The sequence below is a fragment of the Haematobia irritans genome, chromosome 4 (assembly GCF_050003625.1).
Source record: "Haematobia irritans isolate KBUSLIRL chromosome 4, ASM5000362v1, whole genome shotgun sequence".
NCBI lineage: Eukaryota > Metazoa > Arthropoda > Insecta > Diptera > Muscidae > Haematobia > Haematobia irritans.
This window is the reverse complement of record NC_134400.1, coordinates 48579050-48598635: the sequence shown is the minus strand read 5'-3', so window position 1 is coordinate 48598635 and position 19586 is coordinate 48579050. Positions and strand designations below refer to the sequence as shown.

Here is a 19586-nt window from a genome sequence, read left to right as displayed (position 1 = left end):
CCCGGCCCAGATCCTCGACACCAAGAGGCTGGTTGGTATCAAGGACGATTTAAGCTAGTCGCATTTGAGGACCAGAGGTCTATAGAATGTTTTAAAGCTGCTCTGATACTAATTGGTGAAGTTTGGGAAGGAGCTGCTCTAGAGTTAGTCGAGAAGAAAGACATACCGGCTAGACCAAGAGCACATGCGTGGATACCTGCAAACCCTCCTGACCCTGAATCTATTTTAAATAGACTGAAACAATGCAATCCAGATCTTCCAACAGCTGATTGGAAGGTTGGCCGTTTGGATGAAGTGGATGGGCCAAGACGGCATGCAGTGTTTATATTGAACACTCAGTCTTTGCCACATCTAGCAAAGTCCCAGGGCCGTGTATGTTATGGCTTTCATTATATCCAAATGAAGGTGTATAAAAACGATCAGCTAAAGGATTCAGAAATGGACAAGCCTCTGTCTGAATCAGAAGTAAGCGGATCCTCTTGCGAAGTCGAGGGGGATACCAAGACATTTGAAGACATGGATAGATACCGTATGCGTGAGGAGGCTTCTACTGCCTCAGAACTCACCAAAGTTGAACCTATGGTTATTGCGAGAGTCACCGATATCTCTGAAGAGGACATTCTTGATGACTCGATTGAAACGGCTGATGTGACGGTTGTTGAAAATCTCGATGGTCCTACGGATCCTCCAGATAAATCTTCATCATTGTAAGGCTGCATGTGCTGCCTTAAAAGTTTTCCTGATGAAAGGGGACATAGACATAGTTCTTATTCAAGAACCATATGTTTATAGAAACAAAATATGTGAATTAAGTACTCCGGGGTTCAAACTATTGCAGTATACTGGTAATGATGTAAATCGAGCCTGTATAATTGCTAAAAACGAGCTCAACTTGTTTCTGCTTCCTTCAATGTGCAATACAGACACTGTCGTTGCAAGTTTAGAAATAGCCAAATGCAAATATTGGGTATCTTCGGTCTACATGGGACATGACAGGGAGATGCCTCCATATGCCGTTAAGACCTTAGTGGAGGAGTCACTGAAAACAAAGACGAAACTCATTATGGGATGCGATGCGAATGCACATCATAGTATATGGGGAAGTAGTGATACTAATGCAAGGGGAGAGTCGCTAATAGAGTTTATCTTGCGTACTAATCTGGTAGTTTGCAACAAGGGAGATGTCCCAACCTTTGTCACTAAAAACAGGCAAGAGGTTTTGGACATCACCTTGGCCTCGCAAGAACTGAATGAAATGATATCTGAGTGGCAGGTTTTAAGTGAACACAGCTTCTCAGATCATCGCTACATCAGTTTCAAATTTGATGTTCATATCACCAAGATCATATTTCCGCCAAATGTTAGGAAAGCTGACTGGAATAGGTATAGGGAATCGTTCAATATGATGATACCGGAAATAACAGAGACAAATATGAGAAATGTGCAAGATATCGAACACGCAGTGGAGCGGATTACTAAGGCCTTCAACATCTCACTGAAAGCTGCATGCCCTAGAGGAAAGCCAAGGGGGAAACATCGACCACCATGGTGGTCTACGGAAATAAGTAATATGAGGAAATCCTGCAGGAAGCTCTTTAACAAGGCAAAGTCCACCAGAGCCCCTGAGGACTGGGACGCTTACAAGAAGAATCTGAGAGGATACAAGCGAGAACTGAGAAAGGCTCAGCATAACTCTTGGAATGCTTACTGCAGCAGTATTGAGAATACGTCCGAGGCTTCCAGACTACGGAAGGTTCTAGCATCCACCAACTCCGCTCCAGGTTTCATTAAAACATCGGAGGGCAATTGGACAACGTCCAGTGAGGAGACGCTGGAGGTACTATTGGACACACATTTTCCTGGAAATCAGACGGTTGAACCATGTACTGGCGGTGCCACAGTTGCTCAGCGGTCGTTTCCTGTCGAGGACATTGTATCGGAAACTAGAATAAGATGGGCGCTAAATAGCTTTGGACCATTCAAATCCCCTGGACCTGATGGAATTACTCCGGCGGAGTTACAAGCTGTAACTGACAAAATTATCCCCTGGTTGTCGGTGATATATAAAGGATGTATCAACTTATCATATATCCCAGGAAAGTGGAGGGAAACAAAAGTCGGTTTCATACCTAAAGCGGGAAAAGCCTCTCACTCGAGGGCGAAGGATTTCCGACCAATCAGTTTATCCTCATTTCTACTTAAGACTCTGGAGAGGATGATAGATATTTATCTTAGAACTAGCATCGATTCAAGTTTGTTCTCGAAACGACAACATGCATACTCGAAGGGCAGGTCTACTGAGACCGCACTACATGAACTAGTCAGCTTTATTGAAAGCTCACTATCTGTCAAAGAATACACAATCGTGGCGTTTCTAGACATCGAAGGGGCGTTCAATAATGTCCATCCGAGCTCGATATTAAATGGACTGACAACTCTGAATGTTGATCCATGTATACTCAGGCTGTTAGACGAACTGCTAATGAAGAGACGTATTTCAGCCACACTAGGACAAGCAAACATACAAAAGTATGTGAACAGAGGCACTCCCCAAGGAGGAGTTCTATCACCTCTTCTTTGGAATGTTGCTATAAATAGCCTTCTGGTTACTCTAGAAAAAGAAAGGATAAAAGTGGTGGCATACGCAGATGATGTAGCTCTGGCAGTCAGGGGAAAATTCCCATCCACAATCAGAGATATTATTCAGAGGGCCCTCCGGATGACTGAACAATGGGCGAAAGACAATGGTCTTGGGGTAAATCCTGCAAAGACAGAATTAGTCATGTACTGCAAAGATCGCAAAACTCCCACGGTTAGGCCTATTTCCTTAGGGGGTATTGAAATTCCCTTTGGTGATTGTGCAAAATACCTTGGCGTTATTTTGGACAGGAAGCTGAACTTTAAGCTTAATATTGAAGAAAGGGCGAGGAAGGCAACTGTAGCTTTGTACTCGTGCAAAAAGGCAATAGGAAAAAAGTGGGGACTAAAACCAAAAATTGTGCATTGGCTATACACGGCAGTGGTTAGACCTATAATGCTATATGGTGTTGTAGTCTGGTGGCCGGCACTTCAGAAACCGACTGGTTTAGATAAAGTTCAGCGTATGGCGTGTTTGTGTATTTCAGGCGCATTCAGCAAGACAGGAACAAATTCCCTTAATGTCATGATGCATCTATTGCCTTTAGACATTTTGGCCAAACAGTCAGCTGCAACAACGGCTGTGCGGTTGCGCGAACTATCGCTGTGGTCGGAAAATGGTTACGGTCACAGTTCTGTCCTCAAAATAATGTCAGATGTGCCTAACGTAGTGGATTACACTTTGGCGAGTCCACTTTTCGACAAAAAGTTTGAGACTCTAATCCCCAACAGTGGGGCGTGGTGCACACATACCCCGGGGAATAAAGAATATATAGATTTCTACACTGATGGCTCCAAATTGGATGGACAAGTGGGTTTCGGAGTATATTCTAATGATCTGGAACTTCAAATAGCGAAAAGATTACCTAATCACTGTAGTGTTTTTCAGGCTGAAATATTAGCAATAAGAGAGGTGGCGAATTGGCTGAGAAGTAATGTTCCAAAAAATGTGGGCATTAATATATACTCAGTCAACCTGCAATAAAATCCTTGGACTCTGTGTTCCTCAACTCGAAAACGGCCATCGATTGCCGCAAATCTCTCAATGAGATGGCTGAGCAGTACAATATTCACCTAATATGGGTGCCTGGCCATAGGAACATTCCGGGGAACTGCGAAGCGGATGAGTTGGCAAGGCTAGGGACTACCTTACATATTCCAGGGGAACTAGAATTTGTTGGTATGCCCCTAGCTACCTGCAAGCTCATGCTGCGTGAGAAGGCTGTTATGATGGCAAATGTTCGATGGGAGAATTGCAAGGGTTGTAACGACACCAAGCAAATATGGCCCCATTTCAACTTAAACCGCACACTAGATATGCTAATGTTCTCGAGACGTCAGGTATCACTCCTGATATCTGCTATAACGGGTCGCTGCCTGATAGGAGATTTTGCAAAAACTATTGGCGCGAAGTATAATGACTATTGTATGAGCTGTCATGATGCGGAGGAAAAAGAATCAATTAAACACCTCTTGTGTGAGTGTCCTGCATTTTGTGTAAAGCGCAAGCAACTTTTAGGAGCATATAGCTTCAGATTACTGGCGGATCTGGAAAACGTTAACTTAAGCAGTCTGCTAATATTTTTGGAACAATCTGGTTGGTTCAACAAAGAAAAATAATCAAGAAGGTTCAGCGGTTAAAACTAGAAGTGCCCATATGTAATAGGTACTTTTAGTTAATGTGGTATCACAATGGACTGAATAGTCTAAGTGAGCCTGAATCTTAATCGGGCTGCCACTTTAACCTAACCTAACCTAACCTACATCGATAATAACTTCTTGTGCCAAGTTTCAAGTTGATAGCTTGTTTCGTTCGGAAGTTAGCATGATTTCAACAGACGGACGGACGGACATGCTTAGATCGACTCAGAATATATATACTTTATGGGGTCTTAGAGCAATATTTCGATGTGTTATGTAGTGGACGTTTTAAGCCATATCGCAAAAAAAATTTACTTACGAAATTTATTTATTTTCTTAAATAAAACAATCAAAACGACAACAAAATTTTATTCATCTTTTCTTTGCAATTCACAAAGAAAGTAGAATTTGGGAAGATGATACAAATGTTCGTAGACACGGAAAATATTTTTACAATTATTGCTCTATATGGGAAAATAAATCGAGAAGCCTTCGCTGGAAATTGTTGCTTTTTTCCACTAAAAATTTAATGGCCAACCATAATAATAATAAGGGTAGATCATCAGAAGATCCCTTTGTATACCGAATTTTTCCATACCGAGTTTGTATTTCTCCTTTTGTTCACAATTCCTTTAATGAATATAAATTTTATATTAAAATCACTTCACATTTATCAAAGTTTTTCCAATTACCAAAATTTCCATTTTTATTTTGCAAATCGCAGCATTTCGTATTTCATCCAATCCAGCACATATTATTTCCAATAGTCTAAGTCCTCCAAATTTTAGATTTATGCATTTCTCAGGGAAAAATAAACTATTTCTACCATGGAAAATATTTTGACTAAGACGAAAAAGAAGAAATACTTCTAGTTCAGGTTTTATTACTCTTTTCGTCGAATTACTTTTGATACACTTGCTTCTTTGTCTTTGTTAAATCACCATGATTTATTGTTTTTGATTATGTTTGTTTGTTTCAAATAGTATACATGAATTCAATTTACTAATATTTATTTTAGTTTAATTCAATTTGAAACTTGTTTGAAATTGCTTTGAATTCAAGTCTTGATATTGAATCTCTATTTTTTGTATCACATACTGGCATCCCTACTACCAATATCGTAAATGTCATTCTCGATTCTTTACTCACAGTATTTTCGTTTTTGTTGTTGCAACACTTTGGGGCAACGATCAACATATACATAATGTAAACACAAGCTGACATACATACATATGTACATATATTATAACTGTCTCTTCTTTATGTATTATTAGAAGTTTGAAGTTTGGCAAATAATAAATCATTATTGAAAGGTGTTGAAAGTGAAACGATCGTGTTTTATTACAGTGGAATAAAAAGTGTGTTGAAGACATTGTTCACATAGAGACATTCTATGTAGTTGGAGCAAATTACAAATGAATCGAGACAGTGAAAATAATATGGAAATTATTCTAAAATTGGTTAAATATTGAGCCAGTCAGTTGTGGTAAAAAAGAGACATTAACTTATTGGAAAGTGACTTATCTGTGGGTCAAATAACAAGTAAAGTAAAGAAAACATTTGTGACATAAAAATAAACCATAAGGGAAATTATTAAAGTGAACTGAACCACATTTCTAGAACCTTTAAAGATTTCTTTAGACATTTTTAATACAAATCAAGTGCAGTGTGGCAATTCATAGTGTTCCATAATAAAATTAAATTTTTGGAAAACCTGGAAGCTGGCTCTACTACCTGTGGTGTTTCAACAGGGAGACGTAATCCATTTGTTTGTTACCTGAAATTGTGGAAGCTTGTAAGTTGGAAGTTGGCCCAAATACAAGGTAACGTTTTGTTTTATATATCATTACAATTTACATACCCAAACCGAACCATTGGGTTAGGAATTTGTCCCATTACATATTGGACAAATTCCAGGGCTGTCAAAACAGGCAGTCCTTAAACATTGGCGACCGTGACAGGACAAATATTCAGTGGCATTGTAACATTTTTTAATATTCTGAATTTAATAAAATTCAGTAGCGAGTGTCTCAGTACCACGAAAACCCATTTGTATAATTCGTGCGGTTACATAATCACTGACAACGTTATTGGAATACATTTGTTTTTGCCCCTGGAAATTTTACGCCATTTTTAAATTGCATTCGGTAATATTTTGTGCCGCGAATAAAATCATTTATGTTATTGGCCCACATCGAATTTCCACCATTTTCTTAATTTTGATTTTTCACATATTGGATTGTTGTTGGAATTTCAAAGGGCAATCACATCGCATACATTGCAATCCTCACATAGGAAATAAATTGCCTCGGTGAATTTTTTTACAACAACATTCAAATTATAAATCATATTATATTGATTCTGTCTCGAAATTTAAATTTATTGGGAAGTATATTTTCGGAGTTTTTGTATACATAATTTTGAACTAAAAAAAAAAAATATACAATGCCAAACGGTGAAGAAATAACACAGCCAAGCCCATCGCTTGAAGAATTAAAACAGCGTCGTGCCTCATCGAAAGGTAGTATGACCCGAATCAAAAATGTTGTCGAAGGAAAAAATATATTGTCTCATACTGAGTTAGAATGTCGATTAGGCATTATTGAGTCATACTACAAACAGGCTTCGTATTATCAGAACCAAATTGAAAGGCTGTCTCCTCTAGACGATGGTAGGGCTGATATAGATGAACTTTACATCACTATTAAGACCAAAATTTTAGATCTGATTGGTAGTGGTAGACGGCATAGTGTTACTGAACAATCTTTTTCTGTCCCTCAACACTCATCAAGTCGTCTTCCTAACTTGAAACTTCCCAAGTTTGATGGAAAGTATTTAGAATACAAAAATTTTATAAATACTTTCAACAATTTAGTCCATAAGGACCCAAATATTCCAGTGACGGAAAAATTCAACCATTTACTTTCGTGTCTCAGTGGTGAGGCCTTATCAACAATTAAAGCGTTTCAAGTCACAGATGAAAACTATCAGAGTGCCCTCGACAGACTCAAAGAGAGGTACGATAATGACACACTGATATTTTTGGAAAACGTAACATCAATGTTTGAAATTTCTAAATCAAGTAAACCTGTCCCAAAGCAATTAAGAAATATTGTAGACACTATATCAGCCCTTTATAGTTCTCTGAAATCACTTGGCTCATATGAACAAATTTGTGACGCATTCATAATTCATTTGGCAATGAGCAAAGTTGACCCTGAAACAAAAAAGAAATGGGATGAGTTTATTGATTACTCGAAATTACCTTCGTGGACTGATTGCTGCTCTATGTTGGACAGACGTTGTCAACAACTCGATGCACAGTGCCGAAGAACATCTAAACAACAAAACCCATCTACCTCATCGAATTATTCACATAATAATCAACCATCGAAGCAACACTCATTGCTGGCGAAAAATATGACTCAAGAAATAATTTGCAATCATTGCTCAAAATCTGGTCATTTTATAACAACTTGTCAACGATTCATTGTTTTGACTCCAAATCAACGAATGGAGCAAGCAAAACAACAAAAACTTTGTCTCAACTGTCTTGCAAAGGGACACATGTATATGCAGTGTCCATCTCGATATTCATGCAGATTTTGTAAACAAAAACATCACTCGCTTTTACATAAGCAAGAGGAGCAAGAAGAAACTCCGACTACGTCATCTGCCTCAACTCACGGTACATTTCGACAAAATTCTGACTCACAAATAAGTAATGTTATTTTAGCGACTGCTTTGGTTTTAATTCGAGATTCTGAGGGGAATTTTAGAATGGGGAGAGCACTTCTTGATTCTTGCTCTCAAGTAAATTTCATAACGGAATCTTTCTCAAATTCACTCAATTTACGGAAATCGAAAAATCCTATAGATATTTTGGGAATTGGTGCTTCTGGTGTAAAAGTTTCATACAAAACACAAAGTACTGTCCGATCTCGATTAAATAATTTCGAATTGTCCCTCGATTTCTTAATTTCCCCAAAGATAACTGGGTATCATCCTGATGAGAATTTATCGATAACGGATTTCAATCTACCCAACAACATTGAATTAGCTGACCCTGAATTCCATCGTAGGCGTGGTATCGATATGTTACTTGGTGCCGAGTCATTTTTCTCACTTCTTTCTGTGGGACAAATTCGTCTTGGGGAAAATCTACCGACTTTACAGAAGACACTGTTAGGGTGGATTGTTTCCGGAAAATATACAAGTAATCATTTGAATCGACCTTCAAAAACAAGTTATGTTGTCTCAGAAGATATATTTTCAAAAATCAATAATAATGTTGAAATGTTATGGAAATTAGAATCTGTTGAAGGCAAACGCCAACCATTTTCATTGGAACAACAGGAATGCGAAAATCATTTCATTAAAAATGTATCGGTCCAAAATGATAGAAGAATCATTGTGAGATTGCCTCTTAAGGAAGACCCAATGGTTCTTGGTGATTCAAGAGACATAGCTCTTCGTCGTTTTCTTTCTATTGAACGAAAATTAAATAAAAATTCTGAATTGAAGGAACAGTACTCAAAGTTTATGAAAGAATATGAAGAGCTAGGACATATGTCTCCAATAGAAGAAAAATCGATTTCTTCTCCAAACTATTACATTCCCCATCATTGTGTTTTACGACCTCAAAGTGTCTCGACCAAACTTCGTGTGGTTTTTGACGCATCATGCAAATCCTCATCTCAATTGTCTCTTAACGATATCATGATGGTTGGTTCCACAATTCAAAATCAGTTACTAATAACTTTGCTGCGCTTCAGATGTCATAGGTATGGCCTTACAGCCGATATTGAAAAAATGTATCGGCAGGTATTGGTCCATCCTGATGATAGACATTTGCAACTGATTTTATGGCGTGATCATTCTACCAGTCCGATTAAAACATATACCCTGAATACTGTCACATATGGAACTGCATCTGCCCCATATTTAGCAATACGAAGTCTTCATTATGCCGCAGAACAATTTCCCAATTCTCACGAATGTGGCAAGGCTGTTGTCACAAAAGATTTCTATGTTGATGATATGATTACTGGTGCTGATGATTTGCATACATTGCAACTCATCAAAAAGGAGGTAACAGAAATATTGACTCATTCAAATTTCTCTCTCTCAAAATGGCATAGTAACTGTCCCAATTTAAACTTGATTGATACTGGTATAAAAGAGGTTCGAATTGACGATGATTATACTAGCACATTAGGAATATCGTGGTACACCTCAGATGATACTTTCCGCTTTGAATTTCGCCCATCAAAATCGTATTCGCATAATACGAAAAGAACAATTCTGTCTCTTACATCTACGCTTTTTGACCCAATGGGGTTAATCAGCCCTCTAATCATTAAATCAAAAAATTTGCTACAGAAACTTTGGATTTTAAAATGTGATTGGGATGAATCTGTGCCTCAAGAAATTGATAGTGCTTGGACTAATATTTTGGCTGATTACCATAATCTACCCCAATTAAAAATTTCTCGATTCATTCGTTTAACCAATTTGATTGATCTTCAAGTACATGGATTTGGAGATGCCTCTACTAAAGCGTATGGTTGTTGTCTCTATTTCCGATGCATCGATTCATTCGGCAATGTTGTTACAAATCTGGTAGCTTCAAAATCTAGAGTTGTCCCACTAAAAACAAGATCTTTGCCCCGGTTAGAATTGTGCGCATCACATTTACTTGCAATTTTTTGGAATCAACTAAAAGATCATTTCAATTTTTCAATTTCAACAATAAATTTTTGGTCTGACTCGCAAATTACATTACATTGGATCAGAACTCATTCATCAACTTTATCAACTTTCGTCGGTAATAGAGTTTCTGAAATCCAAAATTTATCAAATGATATATATTGGCGATATATACCTACAGACCAAAATCCTGCAGACTTAGTGTCACGAGGTTGCTCAGTTATCGAACTGGAGAATTCTAATTGGTTTTATGGCCCATCGTTTCTACGATCTTCCGAATCTGAATGGCCACCGTTTGATGGTCCGAATGTCAGCGAAGAAGAAATGACGATAGAAAAAAGGAAAACAATTTTACTCGCGCAAGAAGAAGATGTGCCATATATAGTTCAAGCGGTTCACAAATTTAGCAACTATTTGAAATGCCTCAGAATTTTCTCATATATTTTCCGATTTCAGTCGAAAAAACTTAGAAACTGCCTCACTATATCTCCTGATGAACTGAATCATTCACTTCACCGTATTATTTGGGCGATTCAACGTCACTATTTTTCGAATGAAATTAAGCAAATAAACAATTCTGGGACTTTACACAACCATTTATCGTCTTTGGCTCTCTTCATACAAGAAGTTGATGGAGTCGAATTAGTTCGTGTTGGAGGTCGACTTCTAAATTCCGACTTACCTGAAGATATGAAGTTTCCATTCCTCCTGCCTAAATCTGACCCATTTGTTAAAGTTATGATAAACCATTTTCACCAATCAAATTACCACGCTGGCCCTAGAGCTCTGGTGTCGTTAATACAACAACAATTCTGGATCATCAATTGTCGCTCGTTAGCAAGACAAGTGGTTTATAGCTGTATACATTGCACTAAATATAAGCCAAAGCTTTTGACTCAGGTGATGGGAAATTTGCCAAAGGATCGTGTATCTGGCTCTCGCCCATTCCAGGTTGTTGGTGTTGACTTTGCTGGTCCGATTGCAACGTATCTCAGAATTAGAGGAAAAACGCCGTACAAATCGTATATAGCTGTTTTTGTCTGTTTTGCGACAAAAGCAGTCCACCTCGAAGCCGTTTCCGACCTTTCAAGTGATGCTTTCATAGCAGCTCTCAAGCGGTTTATTGGTCGAAGAGGTCTCCCATCCAAAATATATTGCGATAATGCTACAAACTTTATTGGCGCTGAGTCAAAATTAAAGGAATTCCACAAACAATTCCACTTAGAAGAAACAAAATCCAAAATTGAATCATTTTCTGTCTCGAAACATATTCAATTTATATTTATCCCTCCAAGAGCACCACATTTTGGCGGGTTATGGGAGGCGGCGGTCAAATCGGCTAAGGGTCACTTGTTTCGCACTCTTCCAAATGCACGACTCACATTTGAAGAATTATCCACAGCCTTAGTGGAAATAGAGGCCGTTATGAATTCTCGCCCAATTTCTCCAGCTTCAACTGACCCGAATGATCTTCAAGCCCTTACACCGGGACATTTTTTAATTGGTTGCCCTTTACTCAGTTTACCAGAAAGAACAAATTTTGACTCAGATATCTCCCATTTGCAATCATGGCAAAGAATTTCTGCAGTGAAATCACATTTCTGGCGCAGGTGGCATAAAGAATATTTGGCTCAACTTCAACATCGTCATAAATGGCAAACCCCGCAGCAAGAGCTAGATGTCAATGATATGGTAATCGTCCATGAAGATAATGTCCCACCGATGAAATGGATCACTGGCCGTGTAACAAACATTGTCCCAGGTGCTGATGGTTATGCTAGAGTTGCTGATGTGCGAACTCCAACTAATCTACTCAGACGTCCAGTGGCAAAGTTGGCGAAATTACCAATTGATTGAAACCAAGGGTTTCAATGGGGCCCGGCATGTTAAATCACCATGATTTATTGTTTTTGATTATGTTTGTTTGTTTCAAATAGTATACATGAATTCAATTTACTAATATTTATTTTAGTTTAATTCAATTTGAAACTTGTTTGAAATTGCTTTGAATTCAAGTCTTGATATTGAATCTCTATTTTTTGTATCACATACTGGCATCCCTACTACCAATATCGTAAATGTCATTCTCGATTCTTTACTCACAGTATTTTCGTTTTTGTTGTTGCAACACTTTGGGGCAACGATCAACATATACATAATGTAAACACAAGCTGACATACATACATATGTACATATATTATAACTGTCTCTTCTTTTTGTATTATTAGAAGTTTGAAGTTTGGCAAATAATAAATCATTATTGAAAGGTGTTGAAAGTGAAACGATCGTGTTTTATTACAGTGGAATAAAAAGTGTGTTGAAGACATTGTTCACATAGAGACATTCTATGTAGTTGGAGCAAATTACAAATGAATCGAGACAGTGAAAATAATATGGAAATTATTCTAAAATTGGTTAAATATTGAGCCAGTCAGTTGTGGTAAAAAAGAGACATTAACTTATTGGAAAGTGACTTATCTGTGGGTCAAATAACAAGTAAAGTAAAGAAAACATTTGTGACATAAAAATAAACCATAAGGGAAATTATTAAAGTGAACTGAACCACATTTCTAGAACCTTTAAAGATTTCTTTAGACATTTTTAATACAAATCAAGTGCAGTGTGGCAATTCATAGTGTTCCATAATAAAATTAAATTTTTGGAAAACCTGGAAGCTGGCTCTACTACCTGTGGTGTTTCAACAGGGAGACGTAATCCATTTGTTTGTTACCTGAAATTGTGGAAGCTTGTAAGTTGGAAGTTGGCCCAAATACAAGGTAACGTTTTGTTTTATATATCATTACAATTTACATACCCAAACCGAACCATTGGGTTAGGAATTTGTCCCATTACATATTGGACAAATTCCAGGGCTGTCAAAACAGGCAGTCCTTAAACAGTCTTCTTTGATCGACTTGCCTGTGGAAGCAAAATATTTTTTGGTTTGTTTTTTTTTTGTTCTCTCGAGATATCTCTCTCAGCCAATGTACCAGCTGATTTCTATTTCTTATGTACATCATATCATTCATATCTCTAGCACAGGCCGAATAGTAGTATAGGCCGAATGTACATAAATGGTATGTGTCTCGGATGATCCAATTTTTTTTTTCCATTCATAATTAAATTAATGTAATTATGAATCAAAGTTGCTCCTTATATTTAAGCAAAGGGTGTATTATCATTGAAATATATCTAGAAGATACATTTTCGTATCAAGGACCTTCAAGGATTCCGTTTGATTGGCAATGCAATTCTGGCATGGCAATTCTCTATTGCACAACTTTGACAAATCCGTCAAAATTTGGTTGATATCAACTTGACGTGAGCTACTTGCCAAAACGAAGCCAATTTCTCTGTCTATTTCCTGTGAAATTTCGAAGCGTGAAGTTCAATCTACTCGGCAAACTTCTAATAAAAATCCGAAAAATTTTATTTAATCATAGTGAAATTTGTGTTACTAAACCACATTTTCCTGGATTTTTGCGAAAGTAAATTCGCTTATACTAATATTCTTGAGATTTTCATCACAATCGTTGGGTCACGTTGCAAATTATTGTCGACATACACATTTGTTGAAAGTGGTCACCCCGAGAACAATAAGACCCACGCATCATCTCCTAACAATCTGAGATCACGCTACCCACAGGGTAGCTGTGCATCAAGACGATTCTCTGGACACATCCAAATTTCGGTTATCTAACCTCTCCAAAGTTGGTAAAAGTTTTATGGAATTAGAAGTTTTTATCTCCAAAGAATAATCCCTCCACGACAAAACCTGAGAGACACCATTAGCCCAAAGGAGTAATTTAGTCATCGTCATATCCTCAACGGCGTTTTGATTATTTGACACACAAATCGTATCCAGCATGAGAATTTCAAGACAAAACCATTGCGCTACCAAATCTAGAGTAAATTTTTTGAAGTCTCTTCGACCTCAAATCTTGCGTTTGAGCTATCAAAAAATATGTCGTAAAAGTGCTTTTCCATATATGCAAATTATTTTAGCCTAACTATATTTTTCCCAAATGTAAAACTTTGCCTAAAAAAAACCTTAAAACATATAAAATATCACAGACAAATTCAATCTACACAATTTAAAAATCAAATTTAATGAATACCTAAAATTTCTAAAATCTATCTAAACTATGAATTTAAAATAATTTACATACTAATTTTATTGCACAAATCCCAAAATGAACACCCTTTAGTGTTCCAAAAATTCACAGTAGAATTTAATTTAATTTTCAAGTTTTCTTTATGTAAACATAATGAAGATTTTATAAGTAAGAATTTTTCAATAACAGCATTATCTTGCCATATTCACCCAAAAATGAAGTTAAAAGCAAAATCTTAAAATATTCCAAAAAAAAAAAAAAAAACATTTTGTTTGTGGCATTTGCACAAACTCTAATGTCTACTCTCTTTAATTGAATGTAAAGAAATCATAATAGTAAAAACCAAAAATTGCCTTAATCTACTATAGTTTAAAATAATTTTCATGAAATAAATAATGTAAGATTTGTATAAAATGGAAAAAGCAAATATTCAAAACACTACAAAAATTTTAACTACTTATAACTAAATATCACATCAAAAATCACAAAATGAAAACATTTTAAAAATTTTATGCAAGAACAAATAATCATCGATCACAGAAAATATATGTATGTCCGTACATCCATACATACATAATAGCACCAGCAACCAGATCGTAGCGGAGGCCTTCACCATGATCGGGGAGCGGGGGTAAGTGTTGTGTTTATTTTTTTTTACTATTTCATTCATGATATTTTTCTTGCATTTCAATTCGTTCACTTAAATAATCACATGTTACAGAGAGTGAGAGAAAGAGAATTACGCACTTAGTTGTACTCTATCACAATGTAATTGTTGGTACGAGTTGCTATAATTTCATAAAATTTTCAATTTTGTTTTGATTATCACCCACACGTGCTCTTTCTTATTTTCTCTGTAGTATCTGATTTTGTATCTTTTCCTATGGTTTCATTTTTTCTTGATTATCGTGATTTTTCTGTATTATAATTTCTAAACCAAAATTTATGATTGATTAACCCATTGGGGTAGTCAAAAAGTATAGTCAACGTAAACGTTTTGAATTTTGCTTATTAAATTTAAAAATTATTATCAAATTTATAAATATGATTAGATCTTGATAACTTTATATGTACATAATGATAGAACTAGTGTAAATAATTTTATAATTTCTTTAATAAATTTTTCTGAATTTTATTATAATGTGAAAAATGAAATATTTGACTTCTAACATGAATTGGTAAAGTTTTATCGACGTTTCCCTACAAAAGGGATGTGTAAGTAAAAATGTGAGTGATGATTAGTTTTGGGATCCTATAAAATAAGCCAAATAGGATTACGGTTGGTGAGGGTTACGAGGCAATTTCTCATGACACCAGAGAAATACGTTAATTTAGATTTCTGAATAATACGGGTAAAATGCCACTTCAATTTCAAAACTTTCTTATTTTTATATTAAACAGCTGGGGATCTATTTTTATTTTTTTTATGTTGTTTTCGTTAAATTTAGTTCAAATCATTTGCCTGTCATTTCCATCAATTTCACTCCTATTTAGTTTGGTATTTAGTTAAATAACAAGTATATACGGCCGTAAGTTCGGCCAGGCCGAATCTTATGTACCCTCCACCATGGATTGCGTAGGAACTTCTACTAAAGGCTGTCATCCACAATCGAATTACTTGGGTTGCAATAACACTTGCCGATGGCAAGGTATCGTAAAACTTTTTAACACTGTCTTCTAAATTGTAAGTTAGCCCATACGGGGTATATATTAAACAAAACAAGTATATACGGCCGTAAGTTCGGCCAGGCCGAAGCTTATGTACCCTCCATCATGGATTGCGTAGAAACTTCTTCTAAACACTGCCATCCACAATCGAATTACTTAAGTTGCGGTAACGCTTGCCAATGGCAAGGTAGTAGACATATAAGTTTGACAAAATTTTCTACATAAATAAAATTTTAACAAAATTTTCTATAGAAATAAAATTTTCACAAAATTTTCTATAGAAATAAAAATGTTGACAAAATATTCTATAGAAAGAAAATTTTGACAAAAATTTCTACAGAAATAAAATTTTAACAAAATTTTCTATAGAAATAAACTTTTGACAAAATTTTCTATAGAAATAAAATCTTGGTAGATTATTTGTGGCTCGAGTGGCAACCATGATTATGAACCGAATAAAATTTGAACAAAATTTTCTATAGAAATAAAATTTTGACAAAATTTTCTATAGAAATAAAATTTTGAAAATGATGAAAATTTTATTATGAACCGAATAAAATTTTAACAAAATTTTCTCTAGAAATAAAATTTTGACAAAATTTTCTATAGAAATAAAATTTTGACAAAATTTTCTAAAGAAATAAAATTTTGACAAAATTTTCTATAGAAATAAAATTTTGACAAAATTTTCTATAGAAATAAAATTTTGGTAGATTATTTTTGGCTCTAGTGGCAACCATGATCATGAACCGATATGGACCAATTTTTGTGTGATTGGACCAATTTTGGTATGGTTGTTAGCGACCATATACTAACACCACGTTCCTAATTTGAACCGGATCGGATGAATTTTGCTCCTCCAAGAGACTTCGCAAGCCAAATCTGGGGATCGGTTTATATGGGGGCTATATATAATTATGAACCGATGTGGACCAATTTTTGCATGGTTGTTAGAGACTATATACCAACATCATTTACCAAATTTCAGCCGGATCGGATGAAATTTGCTTCTTTTGAGGCTCCGCAAGCCAAATCTGGGGATCGGTTTATATGGGGTTATATATAATTATGGACCGATGTGGACCAATTTTTGCATGATTGTTAGAAACCATTTACCAACACCATGTACCAAATTTCAGCCGGATCGGATGAAATATGCTTCTCTTAGAGGCTCCGGAAGCCAAATCTGGGGATCGTTTTATATGGGGGCTATATATAATTATGGACCGATGTGGACCAATTTTAGCATGGTTGTTAGAGACCATATACCAACACCATGTACCAAATTTCTGCCGGATCGGATGAAATTTGCTTCTCTTTTAGGCTCCGCAAGCCAAATCTGGGGATCGGTTTATATGGGGTCTATATATAATTATGGACCGATGTGGACCAATTTTTGCATGGTTGTTAGAGACCATATACCAACACCATGTACCAAATTTCAGCCGGATCGGATGAAATTTGGTTCTGTTTTAGGCTCCGCAAGCCAAATCTGGGAATCGGTTTATATGGGGGCTATATATAATTATGGACCGATGTGGACCAATTTTTGCATGGTTGTTAGAGACTATATACCAACACCATGTACCAAATTTCAGCCGGATCGGATGAAATATGCTTGTTAGAGGCTCCACAAGCAAAATCTGAGGGTCCCTTTATATGGGGGCTATACGTAAAAGTGGACCGATATGGCCCATTTTCAATACCATCCGACCTACATCGATAACAACTACTTGTGCCAAGTTTCAAGTCGATAGCTTGTTTCGTTCGGAAGTTAGCGTGATTTCAACAGACGGACGGACGGACGGACGGACGGACATGCTTAGATCGACTCAGAATTTCACCACGACCCAGAATATATATACTTTATGGGGTCTTAGAGCAATATTTCGATGTGTTACAAACGGAATGACAAAGTTAATATACCCCCATCCTATGATGGAGGGTATAAAAAGGCCGATTAAATACGTATATAATCTAGTTTGACAAAATTTTCTATAGAAATAAACTTTTGACAAAATTTTCTATAGAAATGAAACCTTGACAAAATTTTCTATAGAATTAAAATTTTGACAAAATTTTCTATAGAAATAAAAATTTGACAAAATTTTCTATAGAAATAAAAACTTGACAAAATTTTCTATAGAAATAAAATGTTGACAAAATTTTCTATGGAAGTAAAATGTTGCCAAATTTTCTATAGCAATACAATTTTGACAAAAATTTCTATAGAAATAAAATGTTGACAAAATTTTGTATAGAAATAAAATGTTGACAAAATTTTGTATAGAAATAAAATGTTGACAAAATTTTCTACAGAAATAAATTTTTTACAAAATTTTCTATAGAAATAAAATTTTGACAAACATTTCTATAGAAATAAACTTTTGGCAAAACTTTCTATAGAAATGAAATTTTAACAAAACTTTCTATAGTAATAAAATTTGACAAAATTTTCTATGGAAATAAAGTTTTGGTAGATTACAAAATTTTCTATAGAAATAAAATTTTGACAAAATTTTCTATGGAAATAAAATTTTGACAAACATTTGTATAGAAATAAACTTTTGACAAAACTTTCTATAGAAATGAAATTTTGACAAGACTTTCTATAGTAATAAAATTTGACAAAATTTTCTATGGAAATAAAGTTTTGGTAGATTATTTTTGGCGATATGGACCAATTTTTGTGTAATAAGTCATCGGCTATATATAACTAAAGACCGATATGGACCAATTTTTACATGGCTGTTAGAGGCCATATATTGACAAAATGTACCAAATTTCAACCGTATCGGATGACTTTTGCTCCTCCAAGAGGTTCCGGACGTCAAATCTGGGGACGGTTTATATGGGAACTATATATAATTATGGACCGATATGGACCAATTTTTGCATGGTTGTATACTAACACCATGTACCAAATTTTAACTGGATCGGATGAATTTTGCTCTTCCAAGAGGCTCCGGAGGTCAAATCTGGGGATCGGTTTATATGGGGGCTATATATAATTATGGACCGATATCGACCAATTTTTGCATGGTTATTAGAGGCCGTATACTAACATCAGGTACCAAATTTCAACCGGATCGGATGAATTTTGCCCCTCCCAGAGGCTCCGGAGGTCAAATCTGGGGATCGGTTTATATGGGGGCTCTATATAATTATGGACCGATATGGACCAATTTTTGCATGGTTGTTAGAGGCCGTATACTAACATCAGGTACCAAATTTCAACCGGATCGGATGAATTTTGCCCCTCCAAGAGGCTCCGTTCAAATCTGGGGATCGGTTTATATGGGGGCTACATATAATTATGGACCGATATGGACCAATTTTTGCATGGTTGTTAAAAACCGTATACTAAGACCACGTACTAAATTTCAACCGGATCGGATGAATTTTGCTCCTCCAAGAGGCTCCGGTGGTCAAATCTGGGGATCGGTTTATATGGGGGCTATACGTAAACGTGGTCCGATATGGCCCATTTTCAATACCATCCGACCTACATCAATAGCAACTACTTTTGCCAAGTTTCAAGTCGATAGCTTGTTTCGTTCGGAAGTTAGCGTGATTTCCACAGACGGACGGACAGCCGGACAGACGGACGGACGGACGGACATGCTTAGATCGACTCAGAATTTCACCACGACCCAGAATATATATACTTTATGGGGTCTTAGAGCAATATTTCGATGTGTTACAAACGGAATGACAAAGTTAATATACCCCCATCCTATGGTGGAGGGTATATAAAGGGAGTCTACAATAATATCTGTATTGGGAACAAGGCTTGGCTTGAGCAGGACACGAACC

The 19586-nt window shown here is 36.1% G+C and overlaps 2 protein-coding genes across 2 annotated transcripts; both read left to right on the top strand.

The window, feature by feature from the left end:
- The first annotated feature begins 5818 nt into the window (after positions 1-5818).
- Positions 5819-11844, top strand: LOC142235385 (uncharacterized). The gene is made up of 2 exons (XM_075306638.1): positions 5819-6101; positions 10444-11844. The coding sequence occupies exon 2, from the start codon at positions 10678-10680 to the stop codon at positions 11842-11844; it is 1167 nt and encodes a 388-aa protein (XP_075162753.1). The 5' UTR covers positions 5819-6101; positions 10444-10677.
- On the top strand, positions 6724-10229 carry LOC142235386 (uncharacterized). The gene is made up of 3 exons (XM_075306640.1): positions 6724-8661; positions 8710-9950; positions 10169-10229. Exons 1-3 carry the CDS (start codon positions 6724-6726, stop codon positions 10227-10229), a joined length of 3240 nt encoding a protein of 1079 aa, XP_075162755.1.
- Positions 11845-19586: the final 7742 nt, after the last annotated feature.